This window comes from Natator depressus, chromosome 6 (genome assembly GCF_965152275.1).
Source record: "Natator depressus isolate rNatDep1 chromosome 6, rNatDep2.hap1, whole genome shotgun sequence".
Classification (NCBI taxonomy): domain Eukaryota; kingdom Metazoa; phylum Chordata; order Testudines; family Cheloniidae; genus Natator; species Natator depressus.
The window spans coordinates 64,632,692-64,654,431 of record NC_134239.1 but is presented as its reverse complement, the minus strand read 5'-3'; the positions used below and the strand labels follow the sequence as shown (position 1 = coordinate 64,654,431).

Genomic DNA, 21,740 nt, shown 5'->3' with positions numbered 1-21,740 from the left:
TGGGAGTGGACCAAAGGAGACTGATCACTCAGTAATTGCCCTGTTCTGTTCATTCTCTGAAACATCTGGCATTGGCCATTGTTGGAAGAAAGGATACTGGACTAGCCAGACCATTGGTCTGTCCCAGTATGCCATTCCTATGTTTGGGACCAAGTACAATGAATGCTGTACAATGAATGCTGAAGCAGCTCATTCAAGACCTCTCCAGTGACCATCACCAACATACTTAATAAAACTCAGTTTGAGAAAAAGGACTGTCCATCACCAGATCTCTAATTCCAGCAGTTAGGGCAGAAATTCCATCCCATCCTCTGATGTTTTAATCTCTAAATGTTGAAGCACAATTTATGGGGGACATGCTGAAATTCAGCTCCAGAAAGAAAGAGAGGGAACCAACAGACTTCACTGTGGTACATTTAATTAGCCCACTGTGCTAGGTTTCATAAATATCCCACACCAACATCAGTATAGTCCACATACCCCTGCACAAGACCAAATCTTAATGACTGTCTGAAAGAGTGATGAGATGGGAAGAAACACCTGCCATTTCACCCCATGCCCCATTTCCCATCTTTCCCAGAATTAAGGCACACGTTATACATAAATAGGAGGTTGCCTCAGCAAACTGTTTAGGAAAAGAGGATGAAAAAATAAAAACATTCATACCAGGACAATGGCAGGAAGAATAAGACTGCACCCACTTTAAGGTAGAAAAATGCGACAGACATGGAGACAGGTGAAGATGGGGGGAAAATAAAATTAGGGGAAATTACTGACTTTGTATCTTTAAGGATATCATCATTGTGGGGGGCAGAGGGAGGAATGGAGACTGTAAGGAGAATCCTTCTTTTCCCTTTCCCCAACGCATCCCAGATTGTTTGAACTGTCCCAAAACTCTCCATTTCATCATTTTGAAGCCAACATTAAAGAGTACTTAGACTTTTCATGTACAGAAGCATTTTATACATAGGGATTTGAGGAGTAATTCATTCACTATATAGCAGGGAAATTCTATCCCAATTTTACTCATGGGGAAACTAATGCAGAGAGGTTGTGCAACTTGGGCAAGGTCACAAAGGCAGGATTAGAGCCTCCAATGGCTGGCATAGAGCCCTATGCCAAGTCCAATAGACTATTCACCTCTCCCATTTATCCAGCTTCAGGAGAAAACTGCTCATGGCTCCTTTTTACCTCCCTAGCCACTAATGTGCCACACAGGCCCCATGAGTGACCACTGCAGCAGCCACTCCAGGCACTGGCATGCAAGAGAGCTGAGCATCAAGACTAAATTTCTTTTACCCTTTTAGTCTCCCCAAACCACTCTTCCTCTGAAAATCCACACTACAGCAGCCTTCCCTCTGGTTAAGGGCAACTGTTTGGAATGGCAATGGAAGCTGATGCAACACTCCCTGCTCAACCATTTGGGAAGGTCACACTTTGAAATTGCAAATGAGTTGTTACCAAACGCATTTCATATAAACCTGAAGGTTATCAAGCTTTTAGTAAGAAGCAGGTGCTCTCCCAAGCCAATTTTCCTTTTGCCTATTAGACAATCTGCAATTCCAGCACACACAGGTCTAGCAAGAGGAGACTATCCCATATTTGGAGGCTAGAGGCACCATTACTGGATAGGCCTGTTCCCTCATCACCTACAGGAAGACAACATTGAAAATCCTACCACCATTAACTCCCACGTGATCTAGAATTTTAAAGCAATAAGGAGGGGTTAGTCCTTATGGGTGAGTTTTTTTCAAGTGAATATAGGGACAATGAAGCTGCTGAGTTGACAGCTCTGGAGACTAGCCCTCTTTTGCCAGAACAGACACAGTATGACCAGCAGCAGAGGAAGCTTGTCCCACACTGTCTGGTCAGTAACCCTCAACCCTGACCTGGAGGAAGGACCATGGAGCTCAGCCTCACAGCACATTAAGTCCCAGCACAGACCAAGGACTTAACAAGGGAGCTAATTAACGCAAGTCATGGTGAAGGTGGATGCTGATGCATAGGCTTGTCCTTTAGGTACAGGAGTGACCAACACCATGTTTTGCACAGGCCAAACAGCTATCAACTGGCAAGGACTTTTGATCTCCAAGTCAGTGCGGGTGATTGCCCACCACTGTATATTTTTACCACCTTGTCATCATTTCCCTTTGGTCAGATACTAGTAGAGAATTCCTTCCAGCCAGAGAAAACCACAACAGACATAGGCTGACTGAAGTCTTACTTGTGTGAATGATCCATCCTCATTGCATTCTGGAATGAAGACCGCTTCCTGGGGTTTCTTGGCCTGTTCCAGTGCCTGAGCCCTCTCTAATCGACACTTACTTTGGCCAGCATCTGCAAAGGGAACCAAAAATCCACTCATTTTAAGTATCAATTGGCTTCCCAGAAGATAGCTAGAGGCTACATTCAGCAGTGCAAAGATGCAATGGGAAGCCATGTAGTAAGACTGGTTTTCCTACCATCTTTATCTGTACATTAGAAATACAATTATTAGGCAATTTAATATCTCCTGGAAGGAGGATCCAGGAGCTCAAAGTAACAGCCACTGCACACTTTTATAAGCAGTGGCAAATTTTATGGGCAACGTTTGGCTACATTCACCCCTGGGGGACATTGGCCTCAACTAACGAATGCCAAAGTCAAGGTCTGCAGTGGTTGAAGGTCCACCAGAGTCGGCAGAGGAGTGGAAGACCCTCCTAACCACTTCTCTCTCTGGATGGTCTTGAGCTAACCGGCACAGGCCCAGTATCAGGCAATGCTGGCAGCAGAAGGGATGTAACCACAGCTGCAGAGGGGGTGTTCCAATTGCATGCATCCCCCAGGCAGCTTCTGACAGTAAGACCAACACAGCACTAGCGGCCAATTGAAGTTGCCCTCCTTCATAAGAGCCCCTCAGGCAAAGATGTGCTATCACCAGCTTCCTTTCCTAAGGGGTGACTCCTGCATTGAGTACAATCTGGTTGGAGGATGGGGTGCAATGTTTCCCTCCTGCATCAGGTGTAAGTCAATCAACCTGTTGCTAAGGAAAGTGTCACAGGGGGAGCTGGGCCTATGAGGGGTTAAGGCCTCAACTCTGGCTGGTACTTGAATCAGGTGATGGCAGCATTTGGAACCTCAACCCCTCATAGGCCCATCTTATCCTGTGACAAAAGGGCAAACAAATATTATACTTGATAAGCCTTAAGCGGATCACCTGCAGGGTCACAAAGAAAAACTTCCCTCTGCCCTGCGAAGGCACAGTATTACGTTAGCATTTACATTTATTTAAAAAACAAACACGCTCTTACAACGCTGCTGGTAGGGTTTGGAAGAGGACTGAAAACTGCAACTTCTTACTCAACATATCTGTTCTGCAGAGCCAGATCGGCCACCCTTATGCATAAGGAGTAGCACTTCCTGCACCCTGGATCCTGATTTCTAGGATGCTTCTTAGGGAAAGGATGGCAGGATCTGATTCTCTACTTGATATCTGTATTACAGAAGTGCTGCAAAGCCAGGTGATCAGGATTGGGGCTCCATTGTACTAAACACTGTATAAATGTACAGAAGAGAATCTCCACAGCAATGAGTTTACAATCCAAGTCTAAGACCCCACCGAACAAATGGGTATAGCATACATACATGCATGTATACAGAAGGAAGGGAGTGCAATTGGATGGGTGGGGTAACAGTTATACAAATACTGTTTTCAAACATAGCTAGTCTATGTAGTGATATTAAGATACAGTCTCTTGCGAACCCTGGGATAGCCATTCCAGTATCCAGAAAAAAAAAAAAAAAAAGGACTAACCATCCCTGGCCAGAACGAGAGTTGGGGCAGGTCTTTTCACACCAGCACTTCTCACTGGAGTTCTGGTATATTCAGGTCTCAGATCTCCCAGGACCCTGCTCTGGAGAGTTCCCTGACTGGTGTTTGTACATCTAGAGGTGTTCAGAAATACCTGATTTCTGATCAGAGTTTAAGGCTTGTGTCAAGTAACAAAATGGAGAAAGTTCTCAGAAACAGCACTTCTACTCAATTTAAACACTCTGCAGTCAGCCAATTTTGCACACCCTGTGCATCCTCATGGGAGTCACTGAGCAAACATAGAACTTGCTCCAATGTGGTTTAAGGAACTGATCTCCAGTATATTAAAATCTCTGCAAGATCTTGCAATGTTGCTGGCTCTCATTTCACTAATGTTTGTCCTCCATCCCTGCAATGTTTTTGGGAGGCAGTATTGCTGATCTGTGGTGTGAGCTCATGAACTCAAATGCCTGTTGATTGACAAACATTTAACAAGCATTTAGAGAGTAGTTTAAGCACTGCCATACCATCTAGAATTGTTTTCTAGTCAGCTCTCATCAGTAAGGCAACATTTGCCTTGGATGCTATGTTGTGAATCGTTTTAAAATACCCAGTACTTTCAATCCCCACCACCCCCATACAAATGGCAAAGTAAGAAATGAGGGGTATATGATAATAGGCAGTGAAACAATTTCAATGAGCATTTCAGTAGCTGGAGAACTAATGGGGAGCAAGAGCTCAGCAACAACACTGCAGCTCAATGAGAGCTACCACTCATCAAGGAATTGGAAGATTGCTCCCTTTTTAAAAATGTAGAGAGGGAAGTTGGACTTAAAGGGGTCAGCTCTGCTATGACAACTATTATGTTCACATCAGTTTACTGTTTGCACAAAGCACAATTCTAGTTATCTGCACATAAATAGTAAATTATTTAGGGTACAGAATGCCTGTGACATTTGATTCTTTGTTTTTGGACCTTTCACCACTATGGAAATTGGACATAAAATTGCCATGACCACCTTAGTCAGGAGGGTATGCGGATGGGACATGACCAAGGAACATCTTTGCAATGCAGAAGTGGCGATAGCGGCTCAGCAGGCAGCACTCTGAGTCAGTGTGGTGAGTCCAGTGCCCCAGCACAGCATCAGAGTGCTCTGCTGTGACAGGTGCCTTCTTCTGAAGGGAACATAAAGCCAATGTGTACAACAACAACTTGCAAAGATTACCGGGTCTTCAACAGATGCAGGAGTAAGGGCATTAGCCTAGTATCTGGGAGAGATTCCAGATGTGGGTTATGACATCCTGCCTGATTAAATACCACCTGCAGTTTCAACAGGACACAGTATTCTTCATTTCCTGTCCTAGATTGTTTAGTGCTGTCGCATACCATAAAATAGCTGTCATATTCCATCCTACAGGTGACTATTCCAGTGATGGGTGAAAGGACACCTAGAGTTTACAATATTTTGCAATACATTTTAGTTTGACTTCTGAATGGAAGGTGCTGTCATTCTTCCACAGCAAGAGGGCACTATTCATACCTTTTGTGACTGGGAATGGTTTTTATCCTGCTCTTACATACAGGTAGCTGATGTAGCAATATTACACAGCAATGCACACCTCAGTCTCTTACAGGCACCATTATTCATGAAGGATGATCTTTATGCACCATTAGATAAGTTTCTAATTTGACAATAAAGAACATTAAAGTAAATTACAGCAGAACACGGCAAGAAAGGCTCTAGCATAGCAGAGTTAAATTTGAATCCAATGGCAGAGGACATTCCCCTTTATTTACTTCAGTGTAATTAGAAGTGCCTGTCTAAAAGTCTAAACCACCATGGAACACTGGGGGGGGCTACAGACTATGTCTAAGGGGTTTGTGAAAGGTTGTCATTACCACAGACCAGGTATTCAACCTGTAGTCCACAGACCCCTGGAGGTCTGCAGACTAGGTCTAAGATTTCCAAAAGGGGTCCGCACCTCCATTTGAAATTTTTTTGAGGTTCTCAAGTGAAAAAAAACTTGAAAACCACTGGTCTAGACTCTTGTGCAGTCTTTACAGACACAAAGACAAGTTTCATCTGTGACCTACAGCATGATAGGCTGTGCAATTAGCTATTGAACAGTTTTCCATTGGAATATGCTGATTAAATTGAAACGTTTCACAGGAACATATGGATTTTGTCAAAGTATGTGGGAAGTCATCACATTTCCTTTCTAGAAGATAGAAAATTAAAAAAAGTTTAAATGAAATGTTTCAACTATACTTAGAAAAATAGAACAAATCAACACATTTCAACTTTATCAAAAACACATTTTCAGAATATTTTGTTTCAGGAGAACTCCTGTGATTGACTTTTCATCCAGAGCCTGGGGGGGTGCGACAAAAAAAAAAAAAAACAACAAAAGTTTCAAGATCTTGGAATTCCCTGTGGGATGAAAAAATTCTAAATAGTTCTATTATTGACTGTGTCAAACTGAAGCCGTTTGGGATGAAATTTTCCATGCTGAGTGTCTGCCTCCAGCTACTTTTTGGGGGGTGGGGTGGGGGTGAAGTTTCAGCAAAAACCTTTCAGCCATTTCTGAGAATGAGATTGGGGGAGAAAAAAAAAACACCCCACACTTTTGCCCATGTTATTACCAACCCATTTAATTGCCAGTCTCTAGCACTTCTGTGCTTTGGATCAGTTGTGTGTAGGATCCCTGCCTCATTTGTTGCAGAAGTTGGCAGGTAATAGTGAAAGAGGGAGGTGCTTGCAGGAAGAGGAAGGATGCTTTCATGGCTAACGTAATTGAACATTGTCCTGAAGAACTGAATTCTATCCCTGCCTCTGCCACAGAGTTCCTATGTGATGCTGGCCAAGTCACAAATCAGGACTTCCCACAGGTGGCCTCTAAAAATTGTGCTACTTGTGTTCTGGGTGCCCAACCTGAGACACCCCGGGTCGGATTTGCAGAAGTACTGAGTGCTCACAGCTGCAACTGAAGTCAAAGGGAGCTGCACTTTCAACATATGAAGTGCTATTTATAGAATACTAAGTATTCTGAAAAAAATCAAGTTCTAGGCATCTCAGATTGGACACTCAAAATGAGTTTAAGCCTTTGACTTAGTGTGTCTGCACATCACCTCCCCATTTGTAAAGTCAAGATAGTAGCAGTCTCTCATCTCACAGTGGCGTTGTGAAGAGTAATGTTTGAGGAACTAAAATAGGAGTACCACCACAGAAACAAAACACCCATAAGGAAATTAATTCTAAAATCCATGCAGCATTTGGCTAGTAAGTAATGCAGGGGCCCACTCTGAGGATATGACCAGAGGGAAATTCAGAGTTTCCATCCCACAGGAAATTCCAATATTGGTTTTCTGAATACCAAGGGGAAAACAAAATTTTAAAATATTTGCAGTCCATCTTCTGATGTGACAGGTTGTCGTCTCTCAGCTCTGGATGGCAAGGAGGACCCAATAAGTTCTCATTCATAGCAAGCAGTGGCTGCACAAGGATCTCATCTACAGTTACTTCATTTCTAAAAAAAAGTTACCATTGTGCTTGAATGTCTCCACACTATTGCAGGCTGCGTGTCCTAAGTCAAAGATTGGCTGAATTGTTAGCCAAATCTTGGCCATACTAGCAAATCCAAACAAACCTCTGTTCCAGTGACCAAAAAAAATGGACAGTGCTCCCAGTTGAATGCCTCTGACAGTAGATGACCCAAGAAAGTTACCAGTCTTTCAGCTGACAACATGGGGAGGAACCTTTGAATATGGCAAAATATGAGAGTGTACTGCTGGCGGCTGGGGGGGGGGGGCGCGGAGCGGCAAACCCACTTGCGGGGGGAGAAGGAGGGGAGGCTGATCCTGTGTTCTCTGTGTACCCAAACTCACAGCTCAATGGACACTTATTGGTCCCTTGATCAGCAGTATTCCCTACTTCCTCTGTAGTCAAAAATCATCCCTTCCTCCATCCACTTACGGGCCAGATTTAGATAGTATACTCAGCTGAGTATACTATTTCAATGGGTTACTCATGGAGTAAGATACTATTTAACATAAGCATGCCAGAATCCAGCCTTAGAGTAAATAGGACTCCCGCCCCCACCTCAAAAATAACCAGTTTGTGATTCACTTACCTTTGCATCTGCCTCGATGCACTACACTCAGACCTGAGTCCCTGCATTTGGCTCTCTGGTAGTCACACATTGACTCGTAAGTCCTGCCATCTGAGGCGCAGAGGGGTTTCGACTGGGACCTGGAGCAGTGGAGGTTACATTGTGGGTCTCTGTCACGGTCGCTTATTAAAAACTGAAGGAGGTGAAAAAAGTGGGGGAGAAGAGAGACAAAAATGTTTGTTTTGGTTTTTAAGTCAGCCCAGATACTTTTTGAAGATAGAGATAAATGAAGCAGTTTAAATTCTTGACCTCCATCTAGATTTTCACCAGAAGATTGGTGTTTCCTTTCAAAATAAAATACATTTTAAATCAACTCATTCACCAATTTTCTTTAAACAATACCACCACTCAGCGTGCAGCCTCTGGAAGAGTGGGCATAAAGGTGCAAAGCCAACAACAAAGCCAACACAGGAAGTGCTGTACTGAATGGACCTGTGATCAGTCTAGTCAGTATCCTGTTGCTAACAGTGACCAACACCACATGCTCCACCCAAAGGTGTAAGAAACACTGCAGGAGGCAAAGGTGGGCTAATCTGTACAGATATTGATTTAAGTCCTGAAACCGAAATAGAATTGTGGAAAAAGTAGCACTGGAAGGGACCTCAAGAGGTCATCAAGTCCACTCCCCTGCACTGAGGCAGGACTGGGTATTCCTAGTTTAACCTGTCCTTAACGTCCAATTATGGGGATTCCACAACCTCCCTTGAACCCTACTCTAGTGCTCCATTATCCTCATAGTTAGGAAGTTTTCCCCTGATTTCTAACCCAAGTCTCCCTTGAGGCAGATTAAACCAAATTACTTCTTGTCCTACCTTCAGTGGACACTGAGAACTGATCACAGACCTCTTTAACAGCCCTTAAGATTTGACGATCATTTTAGATCCCTTCCAAAACCATTTTAAAATATGCATATAACATAACTCTGGATGTTCTTGCTATGCATATAGATGTACAGTACCTCCTGAAACCTTGTTAAGTGCTCAGCCTCAGTGACATCCTATGGTGGAGGTAATGGTCACCTCCAAGTTCCACACACTAATTACAAGTTCTGTGAAAAAGTATTTCCTTTTTATCAGTTCTGAAGTGGTCATTTTTAAATTTAATTGACTAGCCACTTGTTCTTGTGCTACAAGATAAAACAAAACAGAAGTCCCCCCTCTACCATGTGTTATTTTATGTACTTTTATCATCATGTCCCCACTTACTCTTCTTTCTGAAGGTAAACAATCCCAATATTTTCATACGAGAGGTTTTTTTTTTGTTTTTGGAGGTCCCTAATTATTCTCATAGTCCTTCTTTGAAACCCCTCTAATTCTGCAATATCCTTTCAGATATGGCAACCAGTATTGCACACCAGTAAGGCCATACCATTGATTTGCAGAATGGCATTATATTTTCCATATTCTTCTCCATCACAAAATCGTATTTGCTTTTTTGACCACAGCTGCACATTGAACAGAGGTCTTCATTAACCTGTCCACAATGATACCAAGGTCCCTCTCCTGAATGGATATGAACCAAGAAACCTTGATTGCTAGTCCCCTGCTATAACCACTAGATTACAGTTTCAGCAGGTTCTGTTTTTTCTAGCCTCTTACTTTTCCATTTCCCTCTTGGCCCCTCTTATATGCCCCATTGTTTATAGATATTGTCAGGCTTCAATTTCTACGTAAAATCAGAGCAACTATTTGCAACAAAATTTCAATGCAGCTCCAGTAATGAGTCTTATAAGGACCAAGTAGGGATTGATCTCTAGTCCTCTCCCATATTATATACTTAACTTCACCCTTCCTTCTCAAAACCTCTGTTGCCGACTCTCAAGCCTGGGAATCAAAGTCCCTTTCTCAAGCCTGCTGGCAAAGCACTTATGAGCTCAGCAGTCCAGAGCTGGCTGGCAAGTGGTCCCTGACTGACAGACACTCTCCTTGCATATACAAAGGCACAGCTCTTCAAGTGCACTGATAGCTGGATGCCTTACAGGGAAATGTGAGTCATCACCATAATCACCTTGGAGTTACAGTTGTCTACAAAGCTGTCTGACTGTTTTATGCTTTGAGGTTCAAACTGTTTGGGGAGGTGGGGCAGAACCACCATTGCCCAACGTTCTAGTTTGGATTGGTTTTTACCACTCCAAGATAGACAGACTTATTTTAAAATGAAACTTCAGAGAAGCATATTAGTCAATCAGTTCAATAAGCTGTAAAGGGATTGAGAAGGCTAATATCACAAACCTATCAAATTCATTCTGTATGCTGCTGAATCTTTAAATGAGATTTCTAATAATGCACTCGTACCTAAGCAGCTGACAAAAGTGGGCTGGATTTAATTTGGATGGTGAAAGCCAATTTTATTCTAAATGCTTATTTGTCTGGAATTTGATGAGTATCTAGTGGTAAGAGTACGAGTCCTTGAAGTTTGTCAATTCCGTTCCTGCATTACTCACCACAGTTGGGAATTTCTGATATTTTTAAATGTTGGTCCAGGTCTTTGCAACAACATAATAGGATCTGACAAATAGACAGAAGTTGGGTTTGTGTATAATAGGTTAGTTAAAATTTCTCTAAATTGCTATTGATCTATTTGTACCCACTGGAGTGCTAAAAGTTTTTCCAATGACAATCCAGTCAGGTATGCTAAGGTCCAGAGACAAAGCTATAGATGGGAGAAGTTGAGGCCCTCTACCAGTTTGCGATATCCGAGGCTGCTTTGCAGCTGCCCATATATACAAATTTTAAGAAGGAATTTTAAGAGATTGTAGGGTACATCTACAAATTAGTAGAACAAAGGCAATAAATATTCATTCAAAAACAGAAGTCATTCCCATCAGGAGAAACAGGAGGTTTCTCAGACAATCCATTCTGATGGCTTGAGCTTGTTGGATTAAGGTTACATTATTGCAAATTCTTCACGTTACAGATTGAGCTCTAGATACCAAAAGATCCAGGGAGGCACCCTAAAGTAGAGTCAGTGTCTACCACCCCCCAGTACTGCTTCTAAGTTACAGAAACTCAGTTTGCAGCCTGAAAGTTTACTGAAACAAAAAAACATTCAGTGAACTCTAATGAGCCAATTTACAAAATCAAAAGCCTTTTCAACATTTGTTTGGATTACAGTAGCACCTACATGTCATACAAGGTGGTTTCCTTACACCTAAAATGCCAATCCTGCCAAAAAGAGTTTGCAATCTAAGACATTAGACAAGCTGGTGCTTGTTTTATTGAAAAGTAGATTATGTTGAAAAAAGTCTGCATTAAATTCCCAAAGGACATACAATTCTGTATAAAGCATGTCTGATCAGGGCTGGGAAGTAGTCTATTTAATAATCCAATAGAATTAGGTGGGTTGGAGATGTTTCTAAAGGGCTGTGGAATTTTTTACTTGTAGAATACAAGTTCCAATCTAGCCCAGATCATGGGTAGAGAACTAGAAGTGATTTCCTTCAGACAAATCTGTTAGCTTACAAGAAAAGATGGTTCTCAGATCTGTCTAGTTGGTGGTTCTCAGTCCAGTTTTGAGTTATAGTGTGAACACCTCTCAGCAGCCTTTGTCACAGACAGTGATGAAAAGACCATCTGTTGGTATTTACAAAAAGAAAATGAGTACTTGTGGCACCTTAGACTAAAATTTATTTGAGCATAAGCTTTCGTGAGCTACGGATCACTTCATCAGATGCATTAAGTGAGCTATAGCTCACAAAAGCTTATGCTCAAATAAATTTTAGTCTAAGGTGCCACAAGTACTCATTTTCTTTTGCGGATACAGACTAACACAGCTGCTACTCTGAAACCTGTTGGTATATAGTGAACCCACCACTTTAGTCTGTGCACGCTAGATCTGTAAGTCCACCCCACCATACACGCAGTGCAGGACTGTTCCTTTGGTATACTTTGTAATGCTTTGCCCCATTTCAAATTTAAACATTGTCTTCCTTGTTGGTGGTCTCTACAGAAAAGCCAAGGAGGGAATGTGCCATGGATGCTGAGCTACATTTCAGGCCATTTACGTTTGTGCGAGGCACTGTACAAAAGCACACAAGAGGCATCCCTCGCCCCTCAAATGCTTACAATTTGTAAATCAGAATCTCACAATATGCGAAGGGAACCTTGGGGGAGTATTTCTGTACCAGAACCTAAACCTCTCCCTTCTGCAAATGCATTTACACAGGTGCTCACTCAATCACTTCCCAAACTAGTTTCAGCTTCTTCAGACTTGAAAGAGATAAAAGGTCAGAATAAAGCTACATTTGCCAGCAAAGCATATCTGCTTTTTTTCCCCACACCTCAACACCACTGCTGACAAACACCACACACTGATTAAAGGGCTTTTAATGACTGTGAAGGAAAGCAGACTCCCTGCAGCTGCACAGCAGCTGGAACCACTTGTGTTATTTAGCAGAGAAAGGTCTGACCCCACAAGTGAAAATGAGTTTGGTGGTCACTCATTCTAGTCCCCATCATAAGCACACTGAAAAATTTAGCCTGGCTCTTTCTGAAATGGTAGGCTCTACTGAAGCAGCTGCCCTGAAACAGGAATAGCAACTTCGGCTTGAGGAGCACTAACCTTGTGGAAGTAACTGACTGTGGAAGTACTCACAAGGAATGGAAGAGGCAGGGTATGGCAGTTCTGGATTAAGGTGTATTGGCAGAACTGCATTTCAGGAAAGAGGTGCAGAAGATCCAGAATGTGAGAAGTTGGCAGAACTCTGTAGGGACAAAGACTGAAAAAGATGGAGATGTGAGACATGATGCAGCCAGAAGTGAGGTGCCTTGGTAGAATTGCATAACTGTCGCCCCCACTAACAGCAAGGATTGCTGCATAATAAGACTGAAAAAAAAAGCTTGAGGAAAGAAGCCTGCACACAGCATGTCTCAAGCCAGCGTTACATGCCTGTGACTGTCATGGGCATTAAACTTCAAAGTTGATGCGGGGGGTGGGGGGCAGGTGTAGTTTAATTATTTTATGTAAAAGAAAGGTGCATATTCCTCAGTCACTGTCCACAGTTTTTGGAGGTTTTTTTTTTTAAATTCAAAAAGGGGATTTGCCCCATCCATACACATGGGCTCCTCTTATGGACTGTAGAAACCTTGTGTTCTAGGCTTAAAAAAGAACCTAGTTTTGTGCTACCACTAAATATGGACAGTCATGAATACATATTACTTTAATGTACTTTAAGTGTTATAGCCATGATATACCAAACACACTGATATACAAGCAAGGGAAGACTACACAGAATGGAGAGTTTCTGAAGAGATGTATTAGAATGATGCAATCAGCATTGCTGACCCAAGGTGGTCAAAACTCATGCAATTTTTTTTAAATCTCATTTTAGCTGGTAAGTTTTAGGCTCCTTTTATTTGCCTTCTGGCTTTTAATAGAGCTGAGCAAAACCTTTTCAGTGAATAAGTTGTTTGCCTGAGATGGAAAAGGATTTTTTTTAATTTTACACATAATTTTTGGATGTGGTTCAACCCAAATTGAGTTTTCCCCCTCTCCCCCCCCCACCCCAATTTTTCAAGACTTCCAGCAAACCTCTTGGCGCTGCTTCTCAGGGTGGCCGCCATTAGCAACTGACCCCATGCCTGCCCTCAGACCCCTAGTGAAACCTAAGATCATCAAGAAGAGAACCAAGAAGTTCATCCGCCATCAACCAGATCACTATGTCAAGATCAAGCGCAACTGGCGTAAGCCAAGAGGTATCGATAACAGAGCTCGCAGGAGGTTCAAAGGCCAAATCTTGATGCCCAACATTGGTTATGGTAGCAATAGAAAGACAAAATGCATGCTGCCCACCAGATTCAAAAAGTTTCTAAATCGACAATGTCAAAGAACTTGAGGTGCTGCCGATGAGTAACAAGTCTTATTGTGCAGAGATTGCTCACAATGTTTCCTCCAAGAACCGCAAGGTAATTGTAGAGCGAGCAGCTCAGCTTGCTATCAAGACCACCAATCCAAAATGCCAAACAAACAAAGTTAGTTATTTGTGTAGTTTAAGTGTAGGGTTCACGTTTTCAAGCTTTCATCTGTAACCATGAGGGCAATAAACATTTTTTTTAAATGAAAAATTCTCATGTAATTTCATCACTTCAGGAAGTAGGACCTTAAGAAAACACACCCCAAATATCATGGGACACAATCAAGTCACATGAGCTGGCCACAACAGGTCTGCTTCCACAAGGATGGTCAGTGGGAGCCCTATTGCTTGGCCATACAATATTGCAGTGTCCCATTTTTAAGAAAAATAGGGCACTCACCTAGTATGTGGGAGACAAGTCCCTGCTCCAATGACTATCTTATACAAAAGTAGAAGAGGAGATATTGAGAAAGTCTCACACAAGAATATCCCATAGCCTGGTGGATAGGGCACTCTCCTGTAATGTGGGAGACAAGTTCAAAATCGCTTTGCTTCAGGCACAGATGAACTCAGGTTTCCACATGTTTGGTGAGTGCCTCCACCACTGGGTTAAAGGTGGCTACCTCCACCCCATTTGAACATTTTGTGAATCTAGTCCTCCAAAATGAGAGATTTCATCTCTGACAAAATCGATTTTGGACAAGTCTGATCAGGACAAAGTTTCTTTTTGACTCTACTCAAAAACTTGATTTTTTTAATTCACTAAAAGTTTCAGTTCTGGTTCAACCTTTGATTTCTTTTTCCTTGGCATTGTCACGAGCCAAAAAGCTACTGACCTGAGCAGTATTTGAACTGGTGACCTAGAAATAAGTCATAACCCAATACAAGTACCAGAGTCAAAGATGTTACGGGGACTGGGTCTTCCTGAAGGATCTGTATTTACCACACAGTCATGCTCAGGACTATCTTCACAAAGAGAAAGAATTCAAGAGAAATTCTTAGAATCTGATCTTTACTTCCACAAGCTCTGCTATTGATTTAGAGGAGACAAGGACCAGACCTCTTACACAGATTAGGAATTATTGTAATATCTAAATTCCAAAGCAGATTTTTGATTTACAGTCTATGCACAATTCCTTCATCACAATCCATATGGAAGATGGAAGATGTCAAGGTACTGGATAAGACATCCAATTTAAACTAAACTGCACAATTGCTAGTTTAATAGGATAGAATACTATTTTTAAAAACACTTCAATATCTGGCAATTGCAACACCTGTATTTTTATAAGTCATTTCAGTTTTATACAGCTAATCAAATGGTTTGTTTGGCTAAACATCCCTTAAAATCATAAGGCCAGAATAGGAGGTATACTATTGAACTGCAACTATGAACATAATATTAAATGTTGAAATAGATAGCTCTGCTTAGCTTGTACTGTACACCAGTTAATACATAACACACTTCCAGGTCCTCTGCCCTAGGAATCAGCAACTTCAAGGCAAAAACTGGCAACACAACTATACTGTTGAATAGCTATGGTGGTGAGAGAGTAGCTGGGGAGAAGATAATTGAATACTAACTCATACAGTAGGGAAAACATGTATTAAAAATGCTCCTGAAAGGAAGATTTTGACTGCACTAAAAACTTTAGCCAAGGTCATATGGGTAGTCTGGGAAGTAGTCATGCACCCCACCCCTTCTCCCCCACCCCCAAGGATTTAACTTCACTCATTTAAAATGAGCAGTATTTTAGCATTACTTGAATGAAAGTGCAACAGATATTCAGGCCATCAGATGTTTGCACTGACCCCCAAATACAAGAAATGCAAGTCTAGCCCACAAATAAAGAAAGGTTAAACACACTAAGGGACCAACATACCTTTTACGGTGTGGGGTTCCCCCCAGTATTAATTTTCCCATTATAAATGCTGGAGGAAAACAAGAAATCCAGATGCTCACCTACAGTCAAGGCATGAAATTCTGGTCCCACTGAATTCCATGGAAAAAACTCCTATGGACTTCAATAAGATGAGAACGGCATCCTGAAAGTTTTATTGTTTTTAGTAAAATAATTCAAATCTGTTTGGTTTAGAGAGCTCTGCTTGTTCAGCATAATTCAAGAATTAAGCCATACACACAATGTCATATGACCTATGTTATGCAAGTCAGTCTTCCCAATTTAGTTGTATCCCATATTATAGTAAATTATATTGGTACCTGGGTTGTCCCCCGAGCCAACAAAACAATCACATTAGATGCTTGTTGCCATTAGATGGTTAAAAGACAGCTATTGTACTATAATGGGATGTATCTTCCTTAAACAGAAGGGTTTCAGGGATTTAAAGCCAATAGGATGGGATAAGCAACAGAAGGTACCTCCAGCTGAAGAGATCTTGAACAGTGTCACAAATGTGTACACAGATTCTCATGTTTATGAGAACGTTTAAAATCAGAGGTTGTTCCTCATATTCTTTGCAATCTGCAAGGCATCCTAATATTAGTGTTAGAAGTTAGTTTTCTTGAACTCTGATATAAAGTCAAAATATTGCCCTTTTCCACACCTCTCCATTGTATATCAATTAAAAGGCACCTCTGACCATTGCTAAGTTCTATCTATATTCCATATACAACATATTTAGCCCTAAAAACAGCCAAAGTAGCACACAGTGTCTTAGAGCTATTTTTCTAGAGCCAGCTCTAAATTGGCAGTCCTAGTCAAAACACAGATAAGCTTCTCTCTATTTGTGAGCTTAAGTACAGTATGTTCATCTTGCCCATTTTGTCAACCAAAGTGCCTTTAATGCCAAAAAAATAATTAATTTTAATTTCCTGAAGTGTTAGAAGATGCAAGTGAACATAACTGAATTTAACTATATAATCCAGATGTCTTTCCTCCTTCCTTCCCTCCCCCCCCCCCCATATATTCTGTAGGCCCCATGAAAATTTTGTTATGGTTATTGCCATTGCTGGAGCAAGAAAAGCCATAAAAACCACCATCATCCTTGTCCATAAGGAGCATCATTTTGCCAACATTCTACTAATGCTTTTAATTGTGCTCTCCCAGAATAGTCTATTGAGAAATGCAAGACCTTCTTTTTGCCTTCATTCTGTCAGTCATTTAGGAGTATAGAAATAGCTTAATTTCCAAATTAAATAGAGGCTGTAATCTCGGAAACGTGAATGCGATATACACACCACACGGCACCATTTGGAAAAAAAAAAAACTTACCCAAATTTGGGTAAGGCATTCCTTTAAGAGTCCACTCATTCCATATCCAAGAGGGCTATGTTTTCACCAGTTATTCTGATCTGTAATTTTTAAAAAATTATGTTCTATTATTTAAGTGATATGCTAGCAATTAGTTATTCTCTTTAAATTTCTATAGGTTCCTGTGGTTTGGTTAACTCCATAGCCTGAAGTTATTTGACACCACATTCTCCCACACGCTTTATGAGGTCACCCTTTTCCCAAGAGCCGTAAAGTTGTGCACCTAGGGAAGGCACAAATGTGCCAACTGTGGAGTGCCTGTAACTCCAGAGGAAAGCCCTGCTACAATATAGCTTAGGTGTTCCACAGAGGAAGCACCTACCCCTAGTGGGCCTTCTTTGCAGTACTCCGAGCAGGTCAGAGCTATGAAGGCTTAGAAGCCCTAAAGTGACATTAAAATTATTGCATTCATGTAGTAAAGCTTTCAGTGCCATATTATATATAAAATAAAATGTTGGCTGCATTAACTCTGGCCTTGTCTAGATTAGAAGATTTAGACATGCAATGTTGTACCTTCTCGCATGACTTGTGTCAACACAAGAGTTGCAACTGGATCATGCCACAAGTCATGCCAAGCACTCTGGGGCATGCCTAGAATTAACCATGACTGACAGACTGAATCACATCAACTCAAACACATCACTGCCCATGGAGTTCAATGTTGTAATACAGAAAAACAATCCATGGAAAGCTGTTCTTAAAGAGACAACTCTCCATTCTGCAAAGAGGAGAGCCATGGCAAAGGAGGTGATCAAGAGCCCTATGAGGCAAAGCTGATTGCCATGGAAGACTTTCCTAGTGAAGACTGTGGATGTTTTGAGAGTTAGACCTGTCCTCTTACAATCCCCTGTGCATCAGCAAAGTATGCCAGAAGGCCAAGCAGAATCATCCTGGAAGCACTGTCGTTTGGGGCAGTGCTGAATGCATGCCCACAAAGCACTACCAGTAATATAATGGAGTACAGCACTAGGGTGAATGCAAACTAACAGCAAGCCCACTAAGCGTGTGTGTGTGTGTGTGTGTGTATACACACACACACGCTTTGTTTGGATGCACTGACTCATGCCAGCAACAGCTGAGACAACTAAATAAAGGTAGGTACAACTGAGCTATCAAGGGTCTCCTCCACAGGTCTTACTGAACATTTCCAGGTGACCTGGCCAATAGTCTTACAGCTCTGGCAGGAGCCATAATGCCACAACAGGGCCCCAGTGGAGCAAATGGAGGGGCAACTGTTGCCATGTCACTCCACATATCTAAGGAATATTTTTCCTAGAGCTCCTAGACTCATGGACATTAGAGCCAGAAGGGACCATTGTGATCTAGTCTTACCTCCTGCACATTGCAGGCCACAGAAACTCACCCACACCTGAAATAGACCCTAACCTCTGGCTCAGTTACTGAAGTTCTCAACTCGTGGTTTAAAGACTTCAAGTTACAGAGAACCCATCATTTATGCTAGTTTTAACCTGCAAGTTACCTGTGCCCCACGCTGCTGAGGAAGGTGAAAAAAACCCCAGTGTCTCTGCCAGTCTGACCTGGGGGAAAATTCCTTCCCAACCCCAGATCGGAAGATCCCACCCCCTCCAAACTCCACAGCCTTCCAAGTTCCATTCTCCTTAAGAAGGGCATTTACAGAGAATAGCATTAGGTTAATAAGCAACCAGCAAAGAAGTATTCCAATGGAAACTGGAACACAGCCTTGATAAGTCTACTGCCAATATAAGAAATAAGGCTACAACAAGATTTAAATCCCAGGAAGGTTGATGCTGCCCATCTGCATTCAGTTTATAGATCTCTAAAGGCTGACTGTCTCCTCTGAGACACCCATGCACAACAAAAAGCCCAGTCTGCTCTTTGTGAGCATTAAAGAGTCTGTTGCACTTTTCATATATTTACCTCTCCGTCATCCTTAACTCAAGTTTCTCCTTAGGTTCCCCTCACCTGCCAGTCATCTTCCAGCCCAGAGTTCACTGCGTTTCAATGGTTCTTTATGGATATAAATGTTTGAAGTTATTTAAGATTTTTACAGGGTGAAAGCAATTTTACACCACCCACACATACCTCTCGATCTGTCCTCTCTCCCTCAACCAAAACTTGGAAGAACAAATGGAATTTTAAGCCTTGTGTTTCTTTTGTTTTGTTAAAGAGGAACTCAATGTTCTTTATAGGGAATATAGGAATCTCCATATCAAATTAGACCAGCAACCATCCAGTCTAGTATCCTGGCTCTCATTAAGCACCCAGATCTAGCCACTAATAAAAATGCAAGAAATTCTATAGTGAGTAGTTCTGAAGCAACCTGCCCACAGGAAAAGCTCTTGGCTTCAACGTACTGTGCCAGTGAGATGCACAACCCAATCATGTATCGTGTGGACAGGTATTTCCTTTTATGTGTTTTAATATTGGACCTGCATGACAAGTAGATCTTTCAAGACTACAGTCTTTGTTTTGTTTTAAGAAGTGTAGTAAGGGTGTAAATTGTCAGAATGGCATCCTAAAAATGTTAAGATAAGGTGCACAGTTTTAAAAAGTCTTACAGTTAACTATATGGGTAAAACACACACACTTATTTTTATATACACACAGTACATGCCCATGAACACAGGAGGTACACACTGATATCTTCCAACATATCATATGGAGCCAGGTTCTGGATGTTCCGTTAAGTCCAAAATCCACCTGACGCAATTGTCTCCTTTAGCAGGGTTGGTTACGTTGACCCAGAGATGCTCGTATTATTTTAACTAGATATATAAGGCATGGTTTAAATAAGGAACAAAAATAATCCTGTTAGCCAAAGAAATAAAGGCAGCCCGGAATTTAGAGCAAGAGGAAGAAAAATCAGGACACATGAAAGAACAAACTCATTTCCACTCAAAGCAGGATTGTTTTTCAAGTCCCCAAGGGATGCCTTGCTTTAATAATCCTACTATATTTGGCTGTTGTGTTAGGTTGATTTTATCTTCTTTCCCTCATACCTATTTAAGTCAAATGCTCCTATCACTTCCAGGGTGTAACCAAGCACAGTTTTTGCCTTTTTTGTGTGAATTTAATGTTGATGAAAATTTGGTGGGTGCAGAGCACCCACCGGCAGCTCCACGCCCCACCCCAGCTCACCTCCGCTCCGCCTCCTACCCTGAACTCACCACCCCGCTCTGCTTCTCCACCCCCCCCCAGGCTTCCCGTGAATCAGCTGTTCCCACGGGAAGCTGGGGCAGGCTGAGAAGCAGGCCACGGCTTCCTGCTCAGGCCCAGGGAGGTGGAGATGAGCCGCCCACGCCGCAGCAGGTAACCGAGGGTAGGGGGCACGCAGGGGAACCACTCCCTGCCCCAGCTCACGTCCGTCACCCTTGGCCTGAGCAGGAAGCTGCTGCCTGCTTCTCAGCCCTCCCAGGCTTCCTGCCGAACAGCTGATTTGCAGGAAGCTGGGGGAGGGGGTGGAGAAGTAGAGCGGGGCGGGGCGTTATGGGGAGGAGGTGGAGCAGGTGAGGTGAGCTGGGGCCAAGCGCAGGGCGGGGAGCTGCTGGTGAGTGCTCTGCACCCACCAAAATTTTCCCTGTGGGGGCTCCAGCCCAGAGCACCTAGGGAGTTGGTGCCTAAGGCGCCACTTTTGAGGTGATCAGTGGGGGAAGCGGCTGCTCCCCCCCAGCTATGCTCCCCTGCCCCTAGGAGCCAGAGTGACCTGCCGGATGCTTCCTGGGAGCTGCCCCACGTAAGCATCTCCGGGACTCCCCACCTCGACCCCCGACAGGTGCCTCTGGCTCTTAGGGGTGGGGTGGGCACCCACTATGGTGGCCCATGAGACCCTCCTGCCCAGTTCTGGGGCAGGCAGGGGACAGGAGATGGGGGTGGATGGGGCAGGTGTCCCGGGGGTGGGCAATGACCCCCTCATGGGGTGAGGAGGGAACCCATTGTTAAGATTTTGGCAGCTCATCACTGGTCCCACCCTGCCACTCACGGCAGCCTGGAAGCTGTGGGTTTCCCCCTGGCCTTGCAGCTCCCAGCCACCTGCAGGCAGAGGTCACGGTGGTCTTTGGAAGTCATAGATTCCGTGACTTCTGTGACCTCTGATAAAATCAGCACCTTACTTATCAGATATCAGTACAAGCTGCTTCAGGAGAAGCAGCAGGAAACCCCATAAGCAGTTTTAGAATAACTTGACTAGGAGGAAGTTCCTTCCTAACCCATCTCAGATTTGCTTGCATCCTGAAACATGGGGGTTCAGATCCTATCAACAGTTTAAGTCTACGTAATGTAACTAACTATCTGTTCTCATCTGCCATAAGCATCCAGGACTTTCTGAATGTGATTACAAAACATTGCTTAGCTGTGAATACGTAATTTAGAAACACAATAAATTTTAGTTAACTTTGTCATAAACAAATTAAAGGGATCCTGGCTGGGAAATGGCAGGAAATAAAGTTCTCAGTTACTGGGCACTAACTCCACAAATCTGAGGGTGGGGTTTTGGTAGGGGAGGAAAAAACAGAAACCAAGCTAAGGTTGCACTTACTTCCAAAGTAGCATAAGGTCTGTAATCTCAATACGTGACTCCTAGTGGATTATACTAGTGTGTGACCTTGTTCTGACCTATTCAAACCCAACCCTTTTATGGTTAGGAAGCAAAACCTTGAATTTAGTCAACCAATTTACT

General features: G+C 42.7%; 1 protein-coding gene and 1 pseudogene across 3 annotated transcripts in view; one reads left to right on the top strand and one right to left on the bottom strand.

Moving 5' to 3' along the window:
• The window catches only part of SMOC1 (SPARC related modular calcium binding 1), a 181,078-nt gene that overhangs the window by 113,233 nt on the left and 46,105 nt on the right, over window positions 1–21,740 (bottom strand). For all 3 annotated transcript variants that reach the window (XM_074955558.1, XM_074955557.1, XM_074955559.1), the window contains exons 2-3: window positions 7,922–8,093; window positions 2,225–2,337 (exon numbers count right to left, since the gene is read on the bottom strand). In XM_074955558.1, coding sequence (XP_074811659.1) covers window positions 2,225–2,337; window positions 7,922–8,093 — 285 coding nt within the window. The remainder of the gene's footprint in view (window positions 1–2,224; window positions 2,338–7,921; window positions 8,094–21,740) is intronic.
• Window positions 13,519–16,262, top strand: LOC141988372 (large ribosomal subunit protein eL32-like; annotated as a pseudogene).